The sequence below is a fragment of the Electrona antarctica genome, assembly GCF_951216825.1.
Source record: "Electrona antarctica genome assembly, contig: scaffold_55, whole genome shotgun sequence".
NCBI classification, from domain to species: domain Eukaryota; kingdom Metazoa; phylum Chordata; class Actinopteri; order Myctophiformes; family Myctophidae; genus Electrona; species Electrona antarctica.
Window position 1 is genome coordinate 390301 of NW_027638720.1, and position 18170 is coordinate 408470.

Here is an 18170-nt window from a genome sequence, read left to right on the forward strand (position 1 = left end):
ACGAGTCGATCGACTTTTTTCCCTTTTTTTTTCTTTTCTTGCTGCGCAGCAGTTGAGGACAGCGCAACAAACTGTGCATTCCTTTAAAGCGCCACAACTTCTTCAGCTGTACCCATAATATTTAGAATGTGCATCAAATCAATAAATACAAATTAAACTTAATTTTGTAAATTGTAACCAATAAACATTGTTTATTAAACACGGAACAGTAATCTGTAGGCAGCAGCAGCCTATAAGAAAGCCAACGTTTGACAAAATTACAATAATGTCAGACTCCCGGTGCCAATTAACAGTCAGTAAACATGGCAAATTAAACAATATAATGGCTGGCTGCCGGTCCGGTTCAGAATCCAGTTCAAAACCCTCCTGTTTGTATACAAAGCCCTTAATGGGCTGGCCCCCTCCTACATCACCGACCTCCTATCCTACCCCCCCTCTACCAGGACCCTCAGGTCAGCTGACAGGGGTCTCTTAGGGGTTCCGCACACCAAAAAGAGGCTCAGGGGCGACCGCGCCTTTGCTGTCGCAGCCCCCACACTGTGGAACAACATTCCCCTCGCCGTTAGGTCTGCGCCCTCCGTTGAGTCTTTTAAATCACAACTTAAAACATTTTTATATTCACAAGCCTTTGCACCACCGACATGATCTTGCACCTTTCCTTTTTAGATTAGATCCTTATTTTTTTTTTACTATTGACGTCTTCCGCACTGAATTGTACTGTATTGTATTGTATTGCATTTTATTGTATTGTATTGTATTCCACTATATTCTGCCTTGTGAAGCACTTTGGTACAATGAGAGTTGTTTTTAAATGTGCTATATAAATAAATTTGATTTGATTTGATTTGATTTGAATGTAGCGATATAGCCTAGAACATTTATTACAAAACAAACGGAAAGTAAGTACATGCAGCTGTTCCAAAATAAATGGACGCAAATAGCGCCCTAAAATAGGCCTATTAGGCTTAAAATAACAGGCATGTTCCGTGGCACTATAGGCCTATTCGTAATCGTAACGAACTTCGTAGCAGCAAAACATTACAATTTGAAATCCAAAACATTATTCTAGGCCTAACAGTTAAACAACAGTAAGTAACAATTAACAGTGAAAATCTGTGCAATTAAACACGAACTCTGTGCAATTATCGTTTCCAACTTTCCATCACGCCATATTGCACACCAAATCAATTGGCCATCATTAGCCCTAAATACCGGACATAAAACAAATAGCCTTCAAAATATAAAATAAATCGTTATACCAATAGGTAGACTACTAAGCTACACAAACAGTAACACTGCACAAAAAAAAATAATGAAATGATTCAGTCATCCCCAAGGCCGCGCTGCGAGGCCAACGCTCGTTTACATTTAACAATTTAAATGAACATATAATGTACGCTATATGGCCTGGAGAAATGAAAACAAATAGCAGCTTTGTTGTGTCAAACTCAAAATGATATCCTCGTAGGCCTACCACATTTTAGAGTAGACTATAAACCACTGACTTGTTCTTGTTCAAAAACACAAGCATGTCTACGTGCTCAGGGGTAAGGCGAGTGCGAAGCCTATTTAATATCAATCCCGCAGCAGAGAAAACTCTCTCTGCTGGCACAGATGTTGCGGGAACGCACAGGTAACCTCTTGCTAAGCGTGACAGTTTCTTGAACCTGTTCTCGTGTAGTTCCCACCACAGACCTGGGTCTTGTGCGGGAGAGATGGCGTCTTCCCCCAGGTAACGCTCCATTTCGACCTGAACAGACATAGGCGCATCCCCGGCGAAATAATCTTCCTCGAAGAAGTCAATCATTGCGTCCACATGTTTAGCTCTTTTTTCGATGGGTGCAGCAGCCTCCGCCACATCTTCGTCCGGCTCCCCCTCAGCAGTAGTAGGCCTAGCTGGCCCAGCAGCATCCAAGTCCGGGAGCTTTGACAAGAGAGCAGTGACATTTTCATGAACAGCTGCTCTCATCTCCTCGGTGGTGAACTTCAGATGTTTGTGACGTGGATCCAAAAAAGAACCGATCATAGCCGACTGGACTTTGTCTGGCCTGTCGAGATCCATGCGAGAGCGGAGAGAGTCCGCCACCTTGGTCTTGAATTCCCGCACCTTCGCACCTTCATCACCTTGCAGTTGCAGATCCCTGATTGATTAAATTATACTTTATTAATATTAATATTAACAGTTTGCAAATTGCAATGGCAAAAAGGCACGGTGGCACAGAATAGATACGTAATAGCCTAGGCCTATACAAAATAATGCTATTGATTTAGTATTTTAATTTCACCTTTCACATTTCACATTTTTTACCTGGAGAGCAGAGTGGCTGTGATTGGATACACGGTTGAGATTGACACCTCCTTTTCCCCGCACACTGCTGTGGTGGCTATCTTTAGGGAACGTAGAACGGGCAACAACTCCTCGATAAGGTGCCAGTTTGCATCAGTAAGCTCCAGGGTGCGCGCATCGGAGAGTGCAGTGACGTCACGGTCCGACAGTACCGAGGACACGGCCCATCTCTGCTCCAGTAACCGCTCGAACATGTCATAGATGGAATTCCATCTAGTCTTGCAGTGTTGGATGAGACTGTGGTCATTTTCAACGATGTCCCTCGGCTGCTGCCTGGCCTTGAGCGCTGTCGTCGCCACGGTGCTGTGATTAAAATGGGAGACGAGACGAGCTGCAGCCCCAACAGCACTAGAGACAGCTGCCAATTTGAAGCCGTCATTGATGGCCAATTGGAGTGTGTGTGCAAAGCACCGATGCGACTCCCAATCCAGGTAACGAGTGTGTGCCACCACGATATTAGTTGCGTTGTCATGGACGCAGACATCAACTTTTCCGGCTATGCCCCAACTCTCAACTGCAGCCTTTAGGACATTGGACATAGTTTCTGCAGTATGTCTCTCTGGCATTGCTCGTGTCTGTAGGATAGCACTCTTCAGCTCCCAGTCTTCAAAATAGTGAGCGGTAATTGTCACATAAGACTCTGTAGTCAAACCTGTCCATGCGTCAGTGGTAAGAGAGACGTTAGTGGTTTTGGTCAGAATCTCACGGAGTGAGGCGGCCACCTGATGATACGATCCCTCCAATCGGGTTGTCATTGTTGAGCGACAGGGCACGGTATATTCTGGTTCGACGAATGCCATCAGGGCACGGAAGCCTTTACCCTCGACAAAGCTAATTGGCAAGGTATCTTCAGCTATCATCTTTGCTGTCAACTGTGTGAGCCTTTCAGCCCGCTGAGCATTACAGTGGCGAGGCTGCACTGTAAAGTTGTCCATGATGCTTTGGGTTTTCTTTGATGAAGTGTTTGCTACTGATGTGAGTTGACATCACCGATGTAGATGAGTGATATGCATACTTTTTGCTGCACAGTTTGCATTGTACACGTTTGTTGTCGTCAAAATTCACAAAAAAGTCCCACACAACACTCCTAGGAGTTGCAGCTGCCATATTTCACGCGGCGCTGTATTTATTTACTTTGCTGTGGGCAAGCAGGAAGTAAACGCAGATGCGCACATGGGAGGACTCTGAGAAGACATGCACTAGAGCAGCACAGACGCGCGCAGCACAGACATGTTCAGTAGTGACACACACACACACACACCCATAGCCTGTAGGCCTACAGTTCCCGTTCCCATTTTGAAAACAGTTACTTTATAACGTTTAAGCCATTACAAAATTATTATTATAAAAACAAAAAATTCGACTTCGTCCATTTTTGAGTCGCCGTGAGCACGAGTCGAAAATCTAGTCGATTTTCAACTTTTTTCAACATCCCTAGTTTTCAGACTCTGTAGTTCTGACTGCAATGGGAAGTTCATTCCATAGTTTAGATTGGGAGTGAGTCTGTAGTTCTGACTGCAATGGGAAGTTCATTCCATAGTTTAGATTGGGAGTGAGTCTGTAGTTCTGACTGCAATGGGAAGTTCATTCCATAGTTTAGATTGGGAGTGAGTCTGTAGTTCTGACTGCAATGGGAAGTTCATTCCATAGTTTAGATTGGGAGTGAGTCTGTAGTTCTGACTGCAATGGGAAGTTCATTCCATAGTTTAGATTGGGAGTGAGTCTGTAGTTCTGACTGCAATGGGAAGTTCATTCCATAGTTTAGATTGGGAGTGAGTCTGTAGTTCTGACTGCAATGGGAAGTTCATTCCATAGTTTAGATTGGGAGTGAGTCTGTAGTTCTGACTGCAATGGGAAGTTCATTCCATAGTTTAGATTGGGAGTGAGTCTGTAGTTCTGACTGTAATGGGAAGTCCATTCCATAGTTTAGATTGGGAGTGAGTCTGTAGTTCTGACTGCAATGGGAAGTTCATTCCATAGTTTAGATTGGGAGTGAGTCTGTAGTTCTGACTGCAATGGGAAGTTCATTCCATAGTTTAGATTGGGAGTGAGTCTGTAGTTCTGACTGCAATGGGAAGTTCATTCCATAGTTTAGATTGGGAGTGAGTCTGTAGTTCTGACTGCAATGGGAAGTTCATTCCATAGTTTAGATTGGGAGTGAGTCTGTAGTTCTGACTGCAATGGGAAGTTCATTCCATAGTTTAGATTGGGAGTGAGTCTGTAGTTCTGACTGTAATGGGAAGTTCATTCCATAGTTTAGATTGGGAGTGAGTCTGTAGTTCTGACTGCAATGGGAAGTTCATTCCATAGTTTAGATTGGGAGTGAGTCTGTAGTTCTGACTGCAATGGGAAGTTCATTCCATAGTTTAGATTGGGAGTGAGTCTGTAGTTCTGACTGCAATGGGAAGTTCATTCCATAGTTTAGATTGGGAGTGAGTCTGTAGTTCTGACTGCAATGGGAAGTTCATTCCATAGTTTAGATTGGGAGTGAGTCTGTAGTTCTGACTGCAATGGGAAGTTCATTCCATAGTTTAGATTGGGAGTGAGTCTGTAGTTATGACTGCAATGGGAAGTTCATTCCATAGTTTAGATTGGGAGTGAGTCTGTAGTTCTGACTGCAATGGGAAGTTCATTCCATAGTTTAGATTGGGAGTGAGTCTGTAGTTCTGACTGCAAAGGGAAGTTCATTCCATAGTTTAGATTGGGAGTGAGTCTGTAGTTCTGACTGCAATGGGAAGTTCATTCCATAGTTTAGATTGGGAGTGAGTCTGTAGTTCTGACTGCAAAGGGAAGTTCATTCCATAGTTTAGATTGGGAGTGAGTCTGTAGTTCTGACTGCAATGGGAAGTTCATTCCATAGTTTAGATTGGGAGTGAGTCTGTAGTTCTGACTGCAAAGGGAAGTTCATTCCATAGTTTAGATTGGGAGTGAGTCTGTAGTTCTGACTGCAATGGGAAGTTCATTCTATAGTTTAGATTGGGAGTGAGTTTGTAGTTCTGACTGTAATGGGAAGTCCATTCCATAGTTTAGATTGGGAGTGAGTCTGTAGTTCTGACTGCAATGGGAAGTTCATTCCATAGTTTAGATTGGGAGTGAGTTTGTAGTTCTGACTGTAATGGGAAGTCCATTCCATAGTTTAGATTGGGAGTGAGTCTGTAGTTCTGACTGCAATGGGAAGTTCGTTCCATAGTTTAGATTGGGAGTGAGTCTGTAGTTCTGACTGCAATGGGAAGTTCGTTCCATAGTTTAGATTGGGAGTGAGTCTGTAGTTCTGACTGCAATGGGAAGTTCATTCCATAGTTTAGATTGGGAGTGAGTCTGTAGTTCTGACTGCAATGGGAAGTTCATTCCATAGTTTAGATTGGGAGTGAGTCTGTAGTTCTGACTGCAATGGGAAGTTCGTTCCATAGTTTAGATTGGGAGTGAGTCTGTAGTTCTGACTGCAATGGGAAGTTCATTCCATAGTTTAGATTGGGAGTGAGTCTGTAGTTCTGACTGCAATGGGAAGTTCGTTCCATAGTTTAGATTGGGAGTGAGTCTGTAGTTCTGACTGCAATGGGAAGTTCGTTCCATAGTTTAGATTGGGAGTGAGTCTGTAGTTCTGACTGCAATGGGAAGTTCGTTCCATAGTTTAGATTGGGAGTGAGTCTGTAGTTCTGACTGCAATGGGAAGTTCGTTCCATAGTTTAGATTGGGAGTGAGTCTGTAGTTCTGACTGCAATGGGAAGTTCGTTCCATAGTTTAGATTGGGAGTGAGTCTGTAGTTCTGACTGCAATGGGAAGTTCGTTCCATAGTTTAGATTGGGAGTGAGTCTGTAGTTCTGACTGCAATGGGAAGTTCATTCCATAGTTTAGATTGGGAGTGAGTCTGTAGTTCTGACTGCAATGGGAAGTTCATTCCATAGTTTAGATTGGGAGTGAGTCTGTAGTTCTGACTGCAATGGGAAGTTCATTCCATAGTTTAGATTGGGAGTGAGTCTGTAGTTCTGACTGCAATGGGAAGTTCATTCCATAGTTTAGATTGGGAGTGAGTCTGTAGTTCTGACTGAAATGGGAAGTTCATTCCATAGTTTAGATTGGGAGTGAGTCTGTAGTTCTGACTGCAATGGGAAGTTCATTCCATAGTTTAGATTGGGAGTGAGTCTGTAGTTCTGACTGCAATGGGAAGTTCATTCCATAGTTTAGATTGGGAGTGAGTCTGTAGTTCTGACTGCAATGGGAAGTTCATTCCATAGTTTAGATTGGGAGTGAGTCTGTAGTTCTGACTGCAATGGGAAGTTCATTCCATAGTTTAGATTGGGAGTGAGTCTGTAGTTCCCCCCCTCAACACACACCTAAAAAGCAGCGGCCTGCTGTGTTGGCCTACTTTGAGAAACCAAACGCACCCCTCTGTTGTGTTGGCCTACTTTAAGAAACCAAACGCACCCCTCTGTTGTGTTGGCCTACTTTACGAAACCAAACGCACCCTTCTGCTGTGTTGGCCTACTTTACGAAACCAAACGCACCCTTCTGCTGTGTTGGCCTACTTTACGAAACCAAACGCACCCTTCTGTTGTGTTGGCCTACTTTAGGCCACCTGAAGTAGAAGGTGGAAACTTTGGGCGAAATGTCCCCAGAACACCCCACACCCCACACACACACACACACACACACACACACATTGTGTTGGCCTACTTTCTACTACCCACGGCAGCGGTCTAGAATAGAAAGAAAGCGTTCTGGCTTTTGGTTTTCAACCCCCGAAAACGCTCTTCATGCTCTGAGTGGAACTGAACTCACATCATCCTTTAGTAGCTTCAGGACCTCCTTACATTCACATCATCATTTAGTAGCTTCAGGACCTCCTTACATTCACATCATCATTTAGTAGCTTCAGGACCTCCTTACATTCACATCATCATTTAGTAGCTTCAGGACCTCCTTACATTCACATCATCATTTAGTAGCTTCAGGACCTCCTTACATTCACATCATCATTTAGTAGCTTCAGGACCTCCTTACATTCACATCATCATTTAGTAGCTTCAGGACCTCCTTACATTCACATCATCATTTAGTAGCTTCAGGACCTCCTTACATTCACATCATCATTTAGTAGCTTCAGGACCTCCTTACATTCACATCATCATTTAGTAGCTTCAGGACCTCCTTACATTCACATCATCATTTAGTAGCTTCAGGACCTCCTTACATTCACATCATCATTTAGTAGCTTCAGGACCTCCTTACATTCACATCATCATTTAGTAGCTTCAGGACCTCCTTACATTCACATCATCATTTAGTAGCTTCAGGACCTCCTTACATTCACATCATCCTTTAGTAGCTTCAGGACCTCCTTACATTCACATCATCATTTAGTAGCTTCAGGACCTAATTACATTCACATCATCATTTAGTAGCTTCAGGACCTCCTTACATTCACATCATCATTTAGTAGCTTCAGGACCTCCTTACATTCACATCATCATTTAGTAGCTTCAGGACCTCCTTACATTCACATCATCATTTAGTAGCTTCAGGACCTCCTTACATTCACATCATCATTTAGTAGCTTCAGGACCTCCTTACATTCACATCATCATTTAGTAGCTTCAGGACCTCCTTACATTCACATCATCATTTAGTAGCTTCAGGACCTCCTTACATTCACATCATCATTTAGTAGCTTCAGGACCTCCTTACATTCACATCATCATTTAGTAGCTTCAGGACCTCCTTACATTCACATCATCATTTAGTAGCTTCAGGACCTCCTTACATTCACATCATCATTTAGTAGCTTCAGGACCTCCTTACATTCACATCATCATTTAGTAGCTTCAGGACCTCCTTACATTCACATCATCATTTAGTAGCTTCAGGACCTCCTTACATTCACATCATCCTTTAGTAGCTTCAGGACCTCCTTACATTCACATCATCATTTAGTAGCTTCAGGACCTAATTACATTCACATCATCATTTAGTAGCTTCAGGACCTCCTTACATTCACATCATCATTTAGTAGCTTCAGGACCTCCTTACATTCACATCATCATTTAGTAGCTTCAGGACCTCCTTACATTCACATCATCATTTAGTAGCTTCAGGACCTAATTACATTCACATCATCATTTAGTAGCTTCAGGACCTCCTTACATTCACATCATCATTTAGTAGCTTCAGGACCTCCTTACATTCACATCATCATTTAGTAGCTTCAGGACCTCCTTACATTCACATCATCATTTAGTAGCTTCAGGACCTCCTTACATTCACATCATCATTTAGTAGCTTCAGGACCTCCTTACATTCACATCATCATTTAGTAGCTTCAGGACCTCCTTATATTCACATCATCATTTAGTAGCTTCAGGACCTCCTTACATTCACATCATCATTTAGTAGCTTCAGGACCTCCTTACATTCACATCATCATTTAGTAGCTTCAGGACCTCCTTACATTCACATCATCATTTAGTAGCTTCAGGACCTCCTTACATTCACATCATCATTTAGTAGCTTCAGGACCTCCTTACATTCACATCATCATTTAGTAGCTTCAGGACCTCCTTACATTCACATCATCATTTAGTAGCTTCAGGACCTCCTTACATTCACATCATCATTTAGTAGCTTCAGGACCTCCTTACATTCACATCATCATTTAGTAGCTTCAGGACCTCCTTACATTCACATCATCATTTAGTAGCTTCAGGACCTCGTTACATTCACATCATCCTTTAGTAGCTTCAGGACCTCCTTACATTCACATCATCATTTAGTAGCTTCAGGACCTCCTTACATTCACATCATCATTTAGTAGCTTCAGGACCTCCATAGGGCCGGGGGTCCGCCGGGGGTCTCCTTACATCTAGACTCCTTACATCTAGACTCCTTACATCTAGACTCCTTACATTCACATCATCATTTAGTAGCTTCAGGACCTCCTTACATTCAGCTTCAGGACCTCCTTACATTCAGCTTCAGGACTTCCTTACATTCAGCTTCAGGACTTCCTTACATTCAGCTTCAGGACCTCCTTACATTCAGCTTCAGGACCTCCATAGGGCCGGGGGTCTCCTTACATTCACATCTAGACTCCTTACATCTAGACTCCTTACATCTAGACTCCTTACATCTAGACTCCTTACATCTAGACTCCTTACATCTAGACTCCTTACATCTAGACCTCCTTACATCTAGACTCCTTACATCTAGACCTCCTTACATCTAGACTCCTTACATCTAGACTCCTACATCTAGACTGCTTACATCTAGACTCCTTACATCTAGACCACCTTACATCTAGACTCCTTACATCTAGACTCCTTACATCTAGACTCCTTACATCTAGACCTCCTTACATCTAGACTCCTTACATCTAGACTCCTACATCTAGACTGCTTACATCTAGACTCCTTACATCTAGACCACCTTACATCTAGACTCCTTACATCTAGACTCCTTACATCTAGACTCCTTACATCTAGACCACCTTACATCTAGACTCCTTACATCTAGACTCCTTACATCTAGACTCCTTACATCTAGACCTCCTTACATCTAGACTCCTTACATCTAGACCTCCTTACATCTAGACTCCTTACATCTAGACTCCTACATCTAGACTGCTTACATCTAGACTCCTTACATCTAGACCACCTTACATCTAGACTCCTTACATCTAGACTCCTTACATTCACATCATCATTTAGTAGCTTCAGGACTTCCTTACATTCAGCTTCAGGACCTCCTTACATTCAGCTTCAGGACCTCCTTACATTCAGCTTCAGGACTTCCTTACATTCAGCTTCAGGACTTCCTTACATTCAGCTTCAGGACCTCCTTACATTCAGCTTCAGGACCTCCTTACATTCAGCTTCAGGACCTCCTTACATTCAGCTTCAGGACTTCCTTACATTCAGCTTCAGGACTTCCTTACATTCAGCTTCAGGACCTCCTTACATTCAGCTTCAGGACCTCCTTACATTCACATCATCATTTAGTAGCTTCAGGACCTCCATAGGGCCGGGGGTCCGCCGGGGGTCTCCTTACATTCACATCTAGACTCAACTTGCCTTCTAACCTGACTGTAACCAATTATTACACTGAAATATTTGCACTGTGACCTTATCTCCATTGTGTATTATGTGGTGGTTGGTGGTGTAGGTGGAAGAGGGTGATTGTGTATTATGTGGTGGTTGGTGGTGTAGGTGGAAGAGGGTGATTGTGTATTATGTGGTGGTTGGTGGTGTAGGTGGAAGAGGGTGATTGTGTATTATGTGGTGGTTGGTGGTGTAGGTGGAAGAGGGTGATTGTGTATTATGTGGTGGTTGGTGGTGTAGGTGGAAGAGGGTGATTGTGTATTATGTGGTGGTTGGTGGTGTAGGTGGAAGAGGGTGATTGTGTATTATGTGGTGGTTGGTGGTGTAGGTGGAAGAGGGTGATTGTGTATTATGTGGTGGTTGGTGGTGTAGGTGGAAGAGGGTGATTGTGTATTATGTGGTGGTTGGTGGTGTAGGTGGAAGAGGGTGATTGTGTATTATGTGGTGGTTGGTGGTGTAGGTGGAAGAGGGTGATTGTGTATTATGTGGTGGTTGGTGGTGTAGGTGGAAGAGGGTGATTGTGTATTATGTGGTGGTTGGTGGTGTAGGTGGAAGAGGGTGATTGTGTATTATGTGGTGGTTGGTGGTGTAGGTGGAAGAGGGTGATTGTGTATTATGTGGTGGTTGGTGGTGTAGGTGGAAGAGGGTGATTGTGTATTATGTGGTGGTTGGTGGTGTAGGTGGAAGAGGGTGATTGTGTATTATGTGGTGGTTGGTGGTGTAGGTGGAAGAGGGTGATTGTGTATTATGTGGTGGTTGGTGGTGTAGGTGGAAGAGGGTGATTGTGTATTATGTGGTGGTTGGTGGTGTAGGTGGAAGAGGGTGATTGTGTATTATGTGGTGGTTGGTGGTGTAGGTGGAAGAGGGTGATTGTGTATCATGTGGTGGTTGGTGGTGTAGGTGGAAGAGGGTGATTGTGTATTATGTGGTGGTTGGTGGTGTAGGTGGAAGAGGGTGATTGTGTATTATGTGGTGGTTGGTGGTGTAGGTGGAAGAGGGTGATTGTGTATTATGTGGTGGTTGGTGGTGTAGGTGGAAGAGGGTGATTGTGTATTATGTGGTGGTTGGTGGTGTAGGTGGAAGAGGGTGATTGTGTATTATGTGGTGGTTGGTGGTGTAGGTGGAAGAGGGTGATTGTGTATCATGTGGTGGTTGGTGGTGTAGGTGGAAGAGGGTGATTGTGTATTATGTGGTGGTTGGTGGTGTAGGTGGAAGAGGGTGATTGTGTATTATGTGGTGGTTGGTGGTGTAGGTGGAAGAGGGTGATTGTGTATTATGTGGTGGTTGGTGGTGTAGGTGGAAGAGGGTGATTGTGTATCATGTGGTGGTTGGTGGTGTAGGTGGAAGAGGGTGATTGTGTATCATGTGGTGGTTGGTGGTGTAGGTGGAAGAGGGTGATTGTGTATTATGTGGTGGTTGGTGGTGTAGGTGGAAGAGGGTGATTGTGTATCATGTGGTGGTTGGTGGTGTAGGTGGAAGAGGGTGATTGTGTATCATGTGGTGGTTGGTGGTGTAGGTGGAAGAGGGTGATTGTGTATTATGTGGTGGTTGGTGGTGTAGGTGGAAGAGGGTGATTGTGTATTATGTGGTGGTTGGTGGTGTAGGTGGAAGAGGGTGATTGTGTATTATGTGGTGGTTGGTGGTGTAGGTGGAAGAGGGTGATTGTGTATTATGTGGTGGTTGGTGGTGTAGGTGGAAGAGGGTGATTGTGTATTATGTGGTGGTTGGTGGTGTAGGTGGAAGAGGGTGATTGTGTATTATGTGGTGGTTGGTGGTGTAGGTGGAAGAGGGTGATTGTGTATTATGTGGTGGTTGGTGGTGTAGGTGGAAGAGGGTGATTGTGTATTATGTGGTGGTTGGTGGTGTAGGTGGAAGAGGGTGATTGTGTATTATGTGGTGGTTGGTGGTGTAGGTGGAAGAGGGTGATTGTGTATTATGTGGTGGTTGGTGGTGTAGGTGGAAGAGGGTGATTGTGTATCATGTGGTGGTTGGTGGTGTAGGTGGAAGAGGGTGATTGTGTATTATGTGGTGGTTGGTGGTGTAGGTGGAAGAGGGTGATTGTGTATCATGTGGTGGTTGGTGGTGTAGGTGGAAGAGGGTGATTGTGTATCATGTGGTGGTTGGTGGTGTAGGTGGAAGAGGGTGATTGTGTATCATGTGGTGGTTGGTGGTGTAGGTGGAAGAGGGTGATTGTGTATTATGTGGTGGTTGGTGGTGTAGGTGGAAGAGGGTGATTGTGTATTATGTGGTGGTTGGTGGTGTAGGTGGAAGAGGGTGATTGTGTATTATGTGGTGGTTGGTGGTGTAGGTGGAAGAGGGTGATTGTGTATCATGTGGTGGTTGGTGGTGTAGGTGGAAGAGGGTGATTGTGTATCATGTGGTGGTTGGTGGTGTAGGTGGAAGAGGGTGATTGTGTATCATGTGGTGGTTGGTGGTGTAGGTGGAAGAGGGTGATTGTGTATTATGTGGTGGTTGGTGGTGTAGGTGGAAGAGGGTGATTGTGTATCATGTGGTGGTTGGTGGTGTAGGTGGAAGAGGGTGATTGTGTATCATGTGGTGGTTGGTGGTGTAGGTGGAAGAGGGTGATTGTGTATCATGTGGTGGTTGGTGGTGTAGGTGGAAGAGGGTGATTGTGTATCATGTGGTGGTTGGTGGTGTAGGTGGAAGAGGGTGATTGTGTATTATGTGGTGGTTGGTGGTGTAGGTGGAAGAGGGTGATTGTGTATTATGTGGTGGTTGGTGGTGTAGGTGGAAGAGGGTGATTGTGTATTATGTGGTGGTTGGTGGTGTAGGTGGAAGAGGGTGATTGTGTATTATGTGGTGGTTGGTGGTGTAGGTGGAAGAGGGTGATTGTGTATTATGTGGTGGTTGGTGGTGTAGGTGGAAGAGGGTGATTGTGTATCATGTGGTGGTTGGTGGTGTAGGTGGAAGAGGGTGATTGTGTATTATGTGGTGGTTGGTGGTGTAGGTGGAAGAGGGTGATTGTGTATTATGTGGTGGTTGGTGGTGTAGGTGGAAGAGGGTGATTGTGTATTATGTGGTGGTTGGTGGTGTAGGTGGAAGAGGGTGATTGTGTATTATGTGGTGGTTGGTGGTGTAGGTGGAAGAGGGTGATTGTGTATTATGTGGTGGTTGGTGGTGTAGGTGGAAGAGGGTGATTGTGTATTATGTGGTGGTTGGTGGTGTAGGTGGAAGAGGGTGATTGTGTATCATGTGGTGGTTGGTGGTGTAGGTGGAAGAGGGTGATTGTGTATTATGTGGTGGTTGGTGGTGTAGGTGGAAGAGGGTGATTGTGTATTATGTGGTGGTTGGTGGTGTAGGTGGAAGAGGGTGATTGTGTATTATGTGGTGGTTGGTGGTGTAGGTGGAAGAGGGTGATTGTGTATTATGTGGTGGTTGGTGGTGTAGGTGGAAGAGGGTGATTGTGTATTATGTGGTGGTTGGTGGTGTAGGTGGAAGAGGGTGATTGTGTATTATGTGGTGGTTGGTGGTGTAGGTGGAAGAGGGTGATTGTGTATTATGTGGTGGTTGGTGGTGTAGGTGGAAGAGGGTGATTGTGTATTATGTGGTGGTTGGTGGTGTAGGTGGAAGAGGGTGATTGTGTATTATGTGGTGGTTGGTGGTGTAGGTGGAAGAGGGTGATTGTGTATTATGTGGTGGTTGGTGGTGTAGGTGGAAGAGGGTGATTGTGTATTATGTGGTGGTTGGTGGTGTAGGTGGAAGAGGGTGATTGTGTATTATGTGGTGGTTGGTGGTGTAGGTGGAAGAGGGTGATTGTGTATTATGTGGTGGTTGGTGGTGTAGGTGGAAGAGGGTGATTGTGTATTATGTGGTGGTTGGTGGTGTAGGTGGAAGAGGGTGATTGTGTATTATGTGGTGGTTGGTGGTGTAGGTGGAAGAGGGTGATTGTGTATTATGTGGTGGTTGGTGGTGTAGGTGGAAGAGGGTGATTGTGTATTATGTGGTGGTTGGTGGTGTAGGTGGAAGAGGGTGATTGTGTATTATGTGGTGGTTGGTGGTGTAGGTGGAAGAGGGTGAGCAGCTATGTGTATATATGTATGTATCTGTATATATGTATGTATCTGTATATCTGTTTATATCTGTGTACTGCATGTTTTGTGTATTTGTGTACAGTATGCTTTTCTGTATTTTGTATGTTTTTGGGTCCCTCTTGAAAATGAGATGATGCATCTCAAGGGGCTGAAATCTGAGGTTTTATTTGACTGTTTTCCCTACAGACTGTTGACACGTAAAGGCGCCTCAACCCATTTAGACCTGAGGACGATTAAAAAAAAATAATCTTCAAAACATCCTGACAGTTTTCTGAATAACCCAATGGTGCTTAATATTTCATGTCAAGGACCCCCAAAAATGTAATGGGCCACCGACCGCCCCCATCTGTAAATATGTTGTTCCAGAAGCAAAGATTAGAGTTAAAAACGTTCCCTGCTTTCATATGTGCACGCAACGCACGCACGCACGCACACACGAGCGCACACACACACACACACACACACACACACACACACACACACACACACACACACACACACACACACACACACACACACACACACACACACACACACACACACACACACACACACACACACACACACACACACACACACACACACACACACACAGTCTCACCTGTCCTGCGTCTGCAGCTGGACATAGTGCCTGTCCGTCCAGGGTTCCATTTCCTGTTTCTTGAACCAATCGTAGACGACGTTGGCCACGCCCATGTCCGCTGCACTTCCTGCCAAGCGGCTCGGCACGTCCAAGACTCTGCAGAGACAAGAGATGTGTCACACCACTAGCTTTATCCAAGACTCTGCAGAGACAAGAGATGTGTCACACCTCTAGCTTTATCCAAGACTGTACAGAGACAAGAGATGTGTCACACCACTAGCTTTATCCAAGACTGTACAGAGACAAGAGATGTGTCACACCTCTAGCTTTATCCAAGACTGTACAGAGACAAGAGATGTGTCACACCTCTAGCTTTATCCAAGACTGTACAGAGACAAGAGATGTGTCACACCACTAGCTTTATCCAAGACTGTACAGAGACAAGAGATGTGTCACACCACTAGCTTTATCCAAGACTCTGCAGAGACAAGAGATGTGTCACACCACTAGCTTTATCCAAGACTGTACAGAGACAAGAGATGTGTCACACCACTAGCTTTATCCAAGACTGTACAGAGACAAGAGATGTGTCACACCACTAGCTTTATCCAAGACTGTACAGAGACAAGAGATGTGTCACACCTCTAGCTTTATCCAAGACTGTACAGAGACAAGAGATGTGTCACACCTCTAGCTTTATCCAAGACTCTGCAGAGACAAGAGATGTGTCACACCACTAGCTTTATCCAAGACTGTACAGAGACAAGAGATGTGTCACACCTCTAGCTTTATCCAAGACTGTACAGAGACAAGAGATGTGTCACACCTCTAGCTTTATCCAAGACTGTACAGAGACAAGAGATGTGTCACACCTCTAGCTTTATCCAAGACTGTGCAGAGACAAGAGATGTGTCACACCTCTAGCTTTATCCAAGACTGTGCAGAGACAAGAGATGTGTCACACCACTAGCTTTATCCAAGACTGTACAGAGACAAGAGATGTGTCACACCACTAGCTTTATCCAAGACTGTGCAGAGACAAGAGATGTGTCACACCACTAGCTTTATCCAAGACTGTACAGAGACAAGAGATGTGTCACACCTCTAGCTTTATCCAAGACTGTACAGAGACAAGAGATGTGTCACACCTCTAGCTTTATCCAAGACTCTGTAGAGACAAGAGATGTGTCACACCTCTAGCTTTATCCAAGACTGTACAGAGACAAGAGATGTGTCACACCTCTAGCTTTATCCAAGACTGTACAGAGACAAGAGATGTGTCACACCTCTAGCTTTATCCAAGACTGTACAGAGACAAGAGATGTGTCACACCACTAGCTTTATCCAAGACTGTGCAGAGACAAGAGATGTGTCACACCACTAGCTTTATCCAAGACTGTACAGAGACAAGAGATGTGTCACACCTCTAGCTTTATCCAAGACTGTACAGAGACAAGAGATGTGTTCCTACACCAGTGTTGTTTCCGTCGACTAAAACTAAGACGAAAAAAATACGAGGCAGCATCTTTCTTTTTCTTTTTCTTTTTTTTTTTAAGAAACACTTTCCATCTCAGAGTCAGAGCTAAAATAGGCAGGGGTGGTTATTAGCGCTACGCACGACGGCTGCAGCGCGACGCGTTGTGAGCTTGTAGATCGGCCGCGCCACCGTGCAACGCAGTCCAATTATAACAACAAGTTGAACACATGTAGGCTAGTTGAGTCACAGCCGCTCCGCTCACAAACATGTAGGCTAGTTGAGTCACAGCCGCTCCTCACAAACATGTAGGCTAGTTGAGTCACAGCCGCTCCTCACAAACATGTAGGCTAGTTGAGTCACAGCCGCTCCACTCACAAACATGTAGGCTAGTTGAGTCACAGCCGCTCCACTCACAAACATGTAGGCTAGTTGAGTCACAGCCGCTCCGCTCACAAACATGTAGGCTAGTTGAGTCACAGCCGCTCCACTCACAAACATGTAGGCTAGTTGAGTCACAGCCGCTCCACTCACAAACATGTAGGCTAGTTGAGTCACAGCCGCTCCGCTCACAAACATGTAGGCTAGTTGAGTCACAGCCGCTCCTCACAAACATGTAGGCTAGTTGAGTCACAGCCGCTCCACTCACAAACATGTAGGCTAGTTGAGTCACAGCCGCTCCACTCACAAACATGTAGGCTAGTTGAGTCACAGCCGCTCCTCACAAACATGTAGGCTAGTTGAGTCACAGCCGCTCCTCACAAACATGTAGGCTAGTTGAGTCACAGCCGCTCCTCACAAACATGTAGGCTAGTTGAGTCACAGCCGCTCCTCACAAACATGTAGGCTAGTTGAGTCACAGCCGCTCCTCACAAACATGTAGGCTAGTTGAGTCACAGCCGCTCCGCTCACAAACATGTAGGCTAGTTGAGTCACAGCCGCTCCGCTCACAAACATGTAGGCTAGTTGAGTCACAGCCGCTCCACTCACAAACATGTAGGCTAGTTGAGTCACAGCCGCTCCTCACAAACATGTAGGCTAGTTGAGTCACAGCCGCTCCACTCACAAACATGTAGGCTAGTTGAGTCACAGCCGCTCCGCTCACAAACATGTAGGCTAGTTGAGTCACAGCCGCTCCACTCACAAACATGTAGGCTAGTTGAGTCACAGCCGCTCCACTCACAAACATGTAGGCTAGTTGAGTCACAGCCGCTCCACTCACAAACATGTAGGCTAGTTGAGTCACAGCCGCTCCTCACAAACATGTAGGCTAGTTGAGTCACAGCCGCTCCGCTCACAAACATGTAGGCTAGTTGAGTCACAGCCGCTCCACTCACAAACATGTAGGCTAGTTGAGTCACAGCCGCTCCACTCACAAACATGTAGGCTAGTTGAGTCACAGCCGCTCCTCACAAACATGTAGGCTAGTTGAGTCACAGCCGCTCCACTCACAAACATGTAGGCTAGTTGAGTCACAGCCGCTCCTCACAAACATGTAGGCTAGTTGAGTCACAGCCGCTCCACTCACAAACATGTAGGCTAGTTGAGTCACAGCCGCTCCACTCACAAACATGTAGGCTAGTTGAGTCACAGCCGCTCCTCACAAACATGTAGGCTAGTTGAG

The 18170-nt window shown here is 45.0% G+C and overlaps 1 protein-coding gene across 1 annotated transcript in view; it reads right to left on the reverse strand.

Moving 5' to 3' along the window:
* LOC306917777 (transferrin receptor protein 1-like) overlaps positions 1 to 18170 on the reverse strand; it is a gene marked incomplete at its 3' end in the record, with an annotated part of 87141 nt that overhangs the window by 60478 nt on the left and 8493 nt on the right. Inside the window, exon 2 of the mRNA XM_079530686.1 lies at positions 15091 to 15228. Coding sequence (XP_079386812.1) covers positions 15091 to 15185 — 95 coding nt within the window. The 5' untranslated portion in view covers positions 15186 to 15228. The remainder of the gene's footprint in view (positions 1 to 15090; positions 15229 to 18170) is intronic.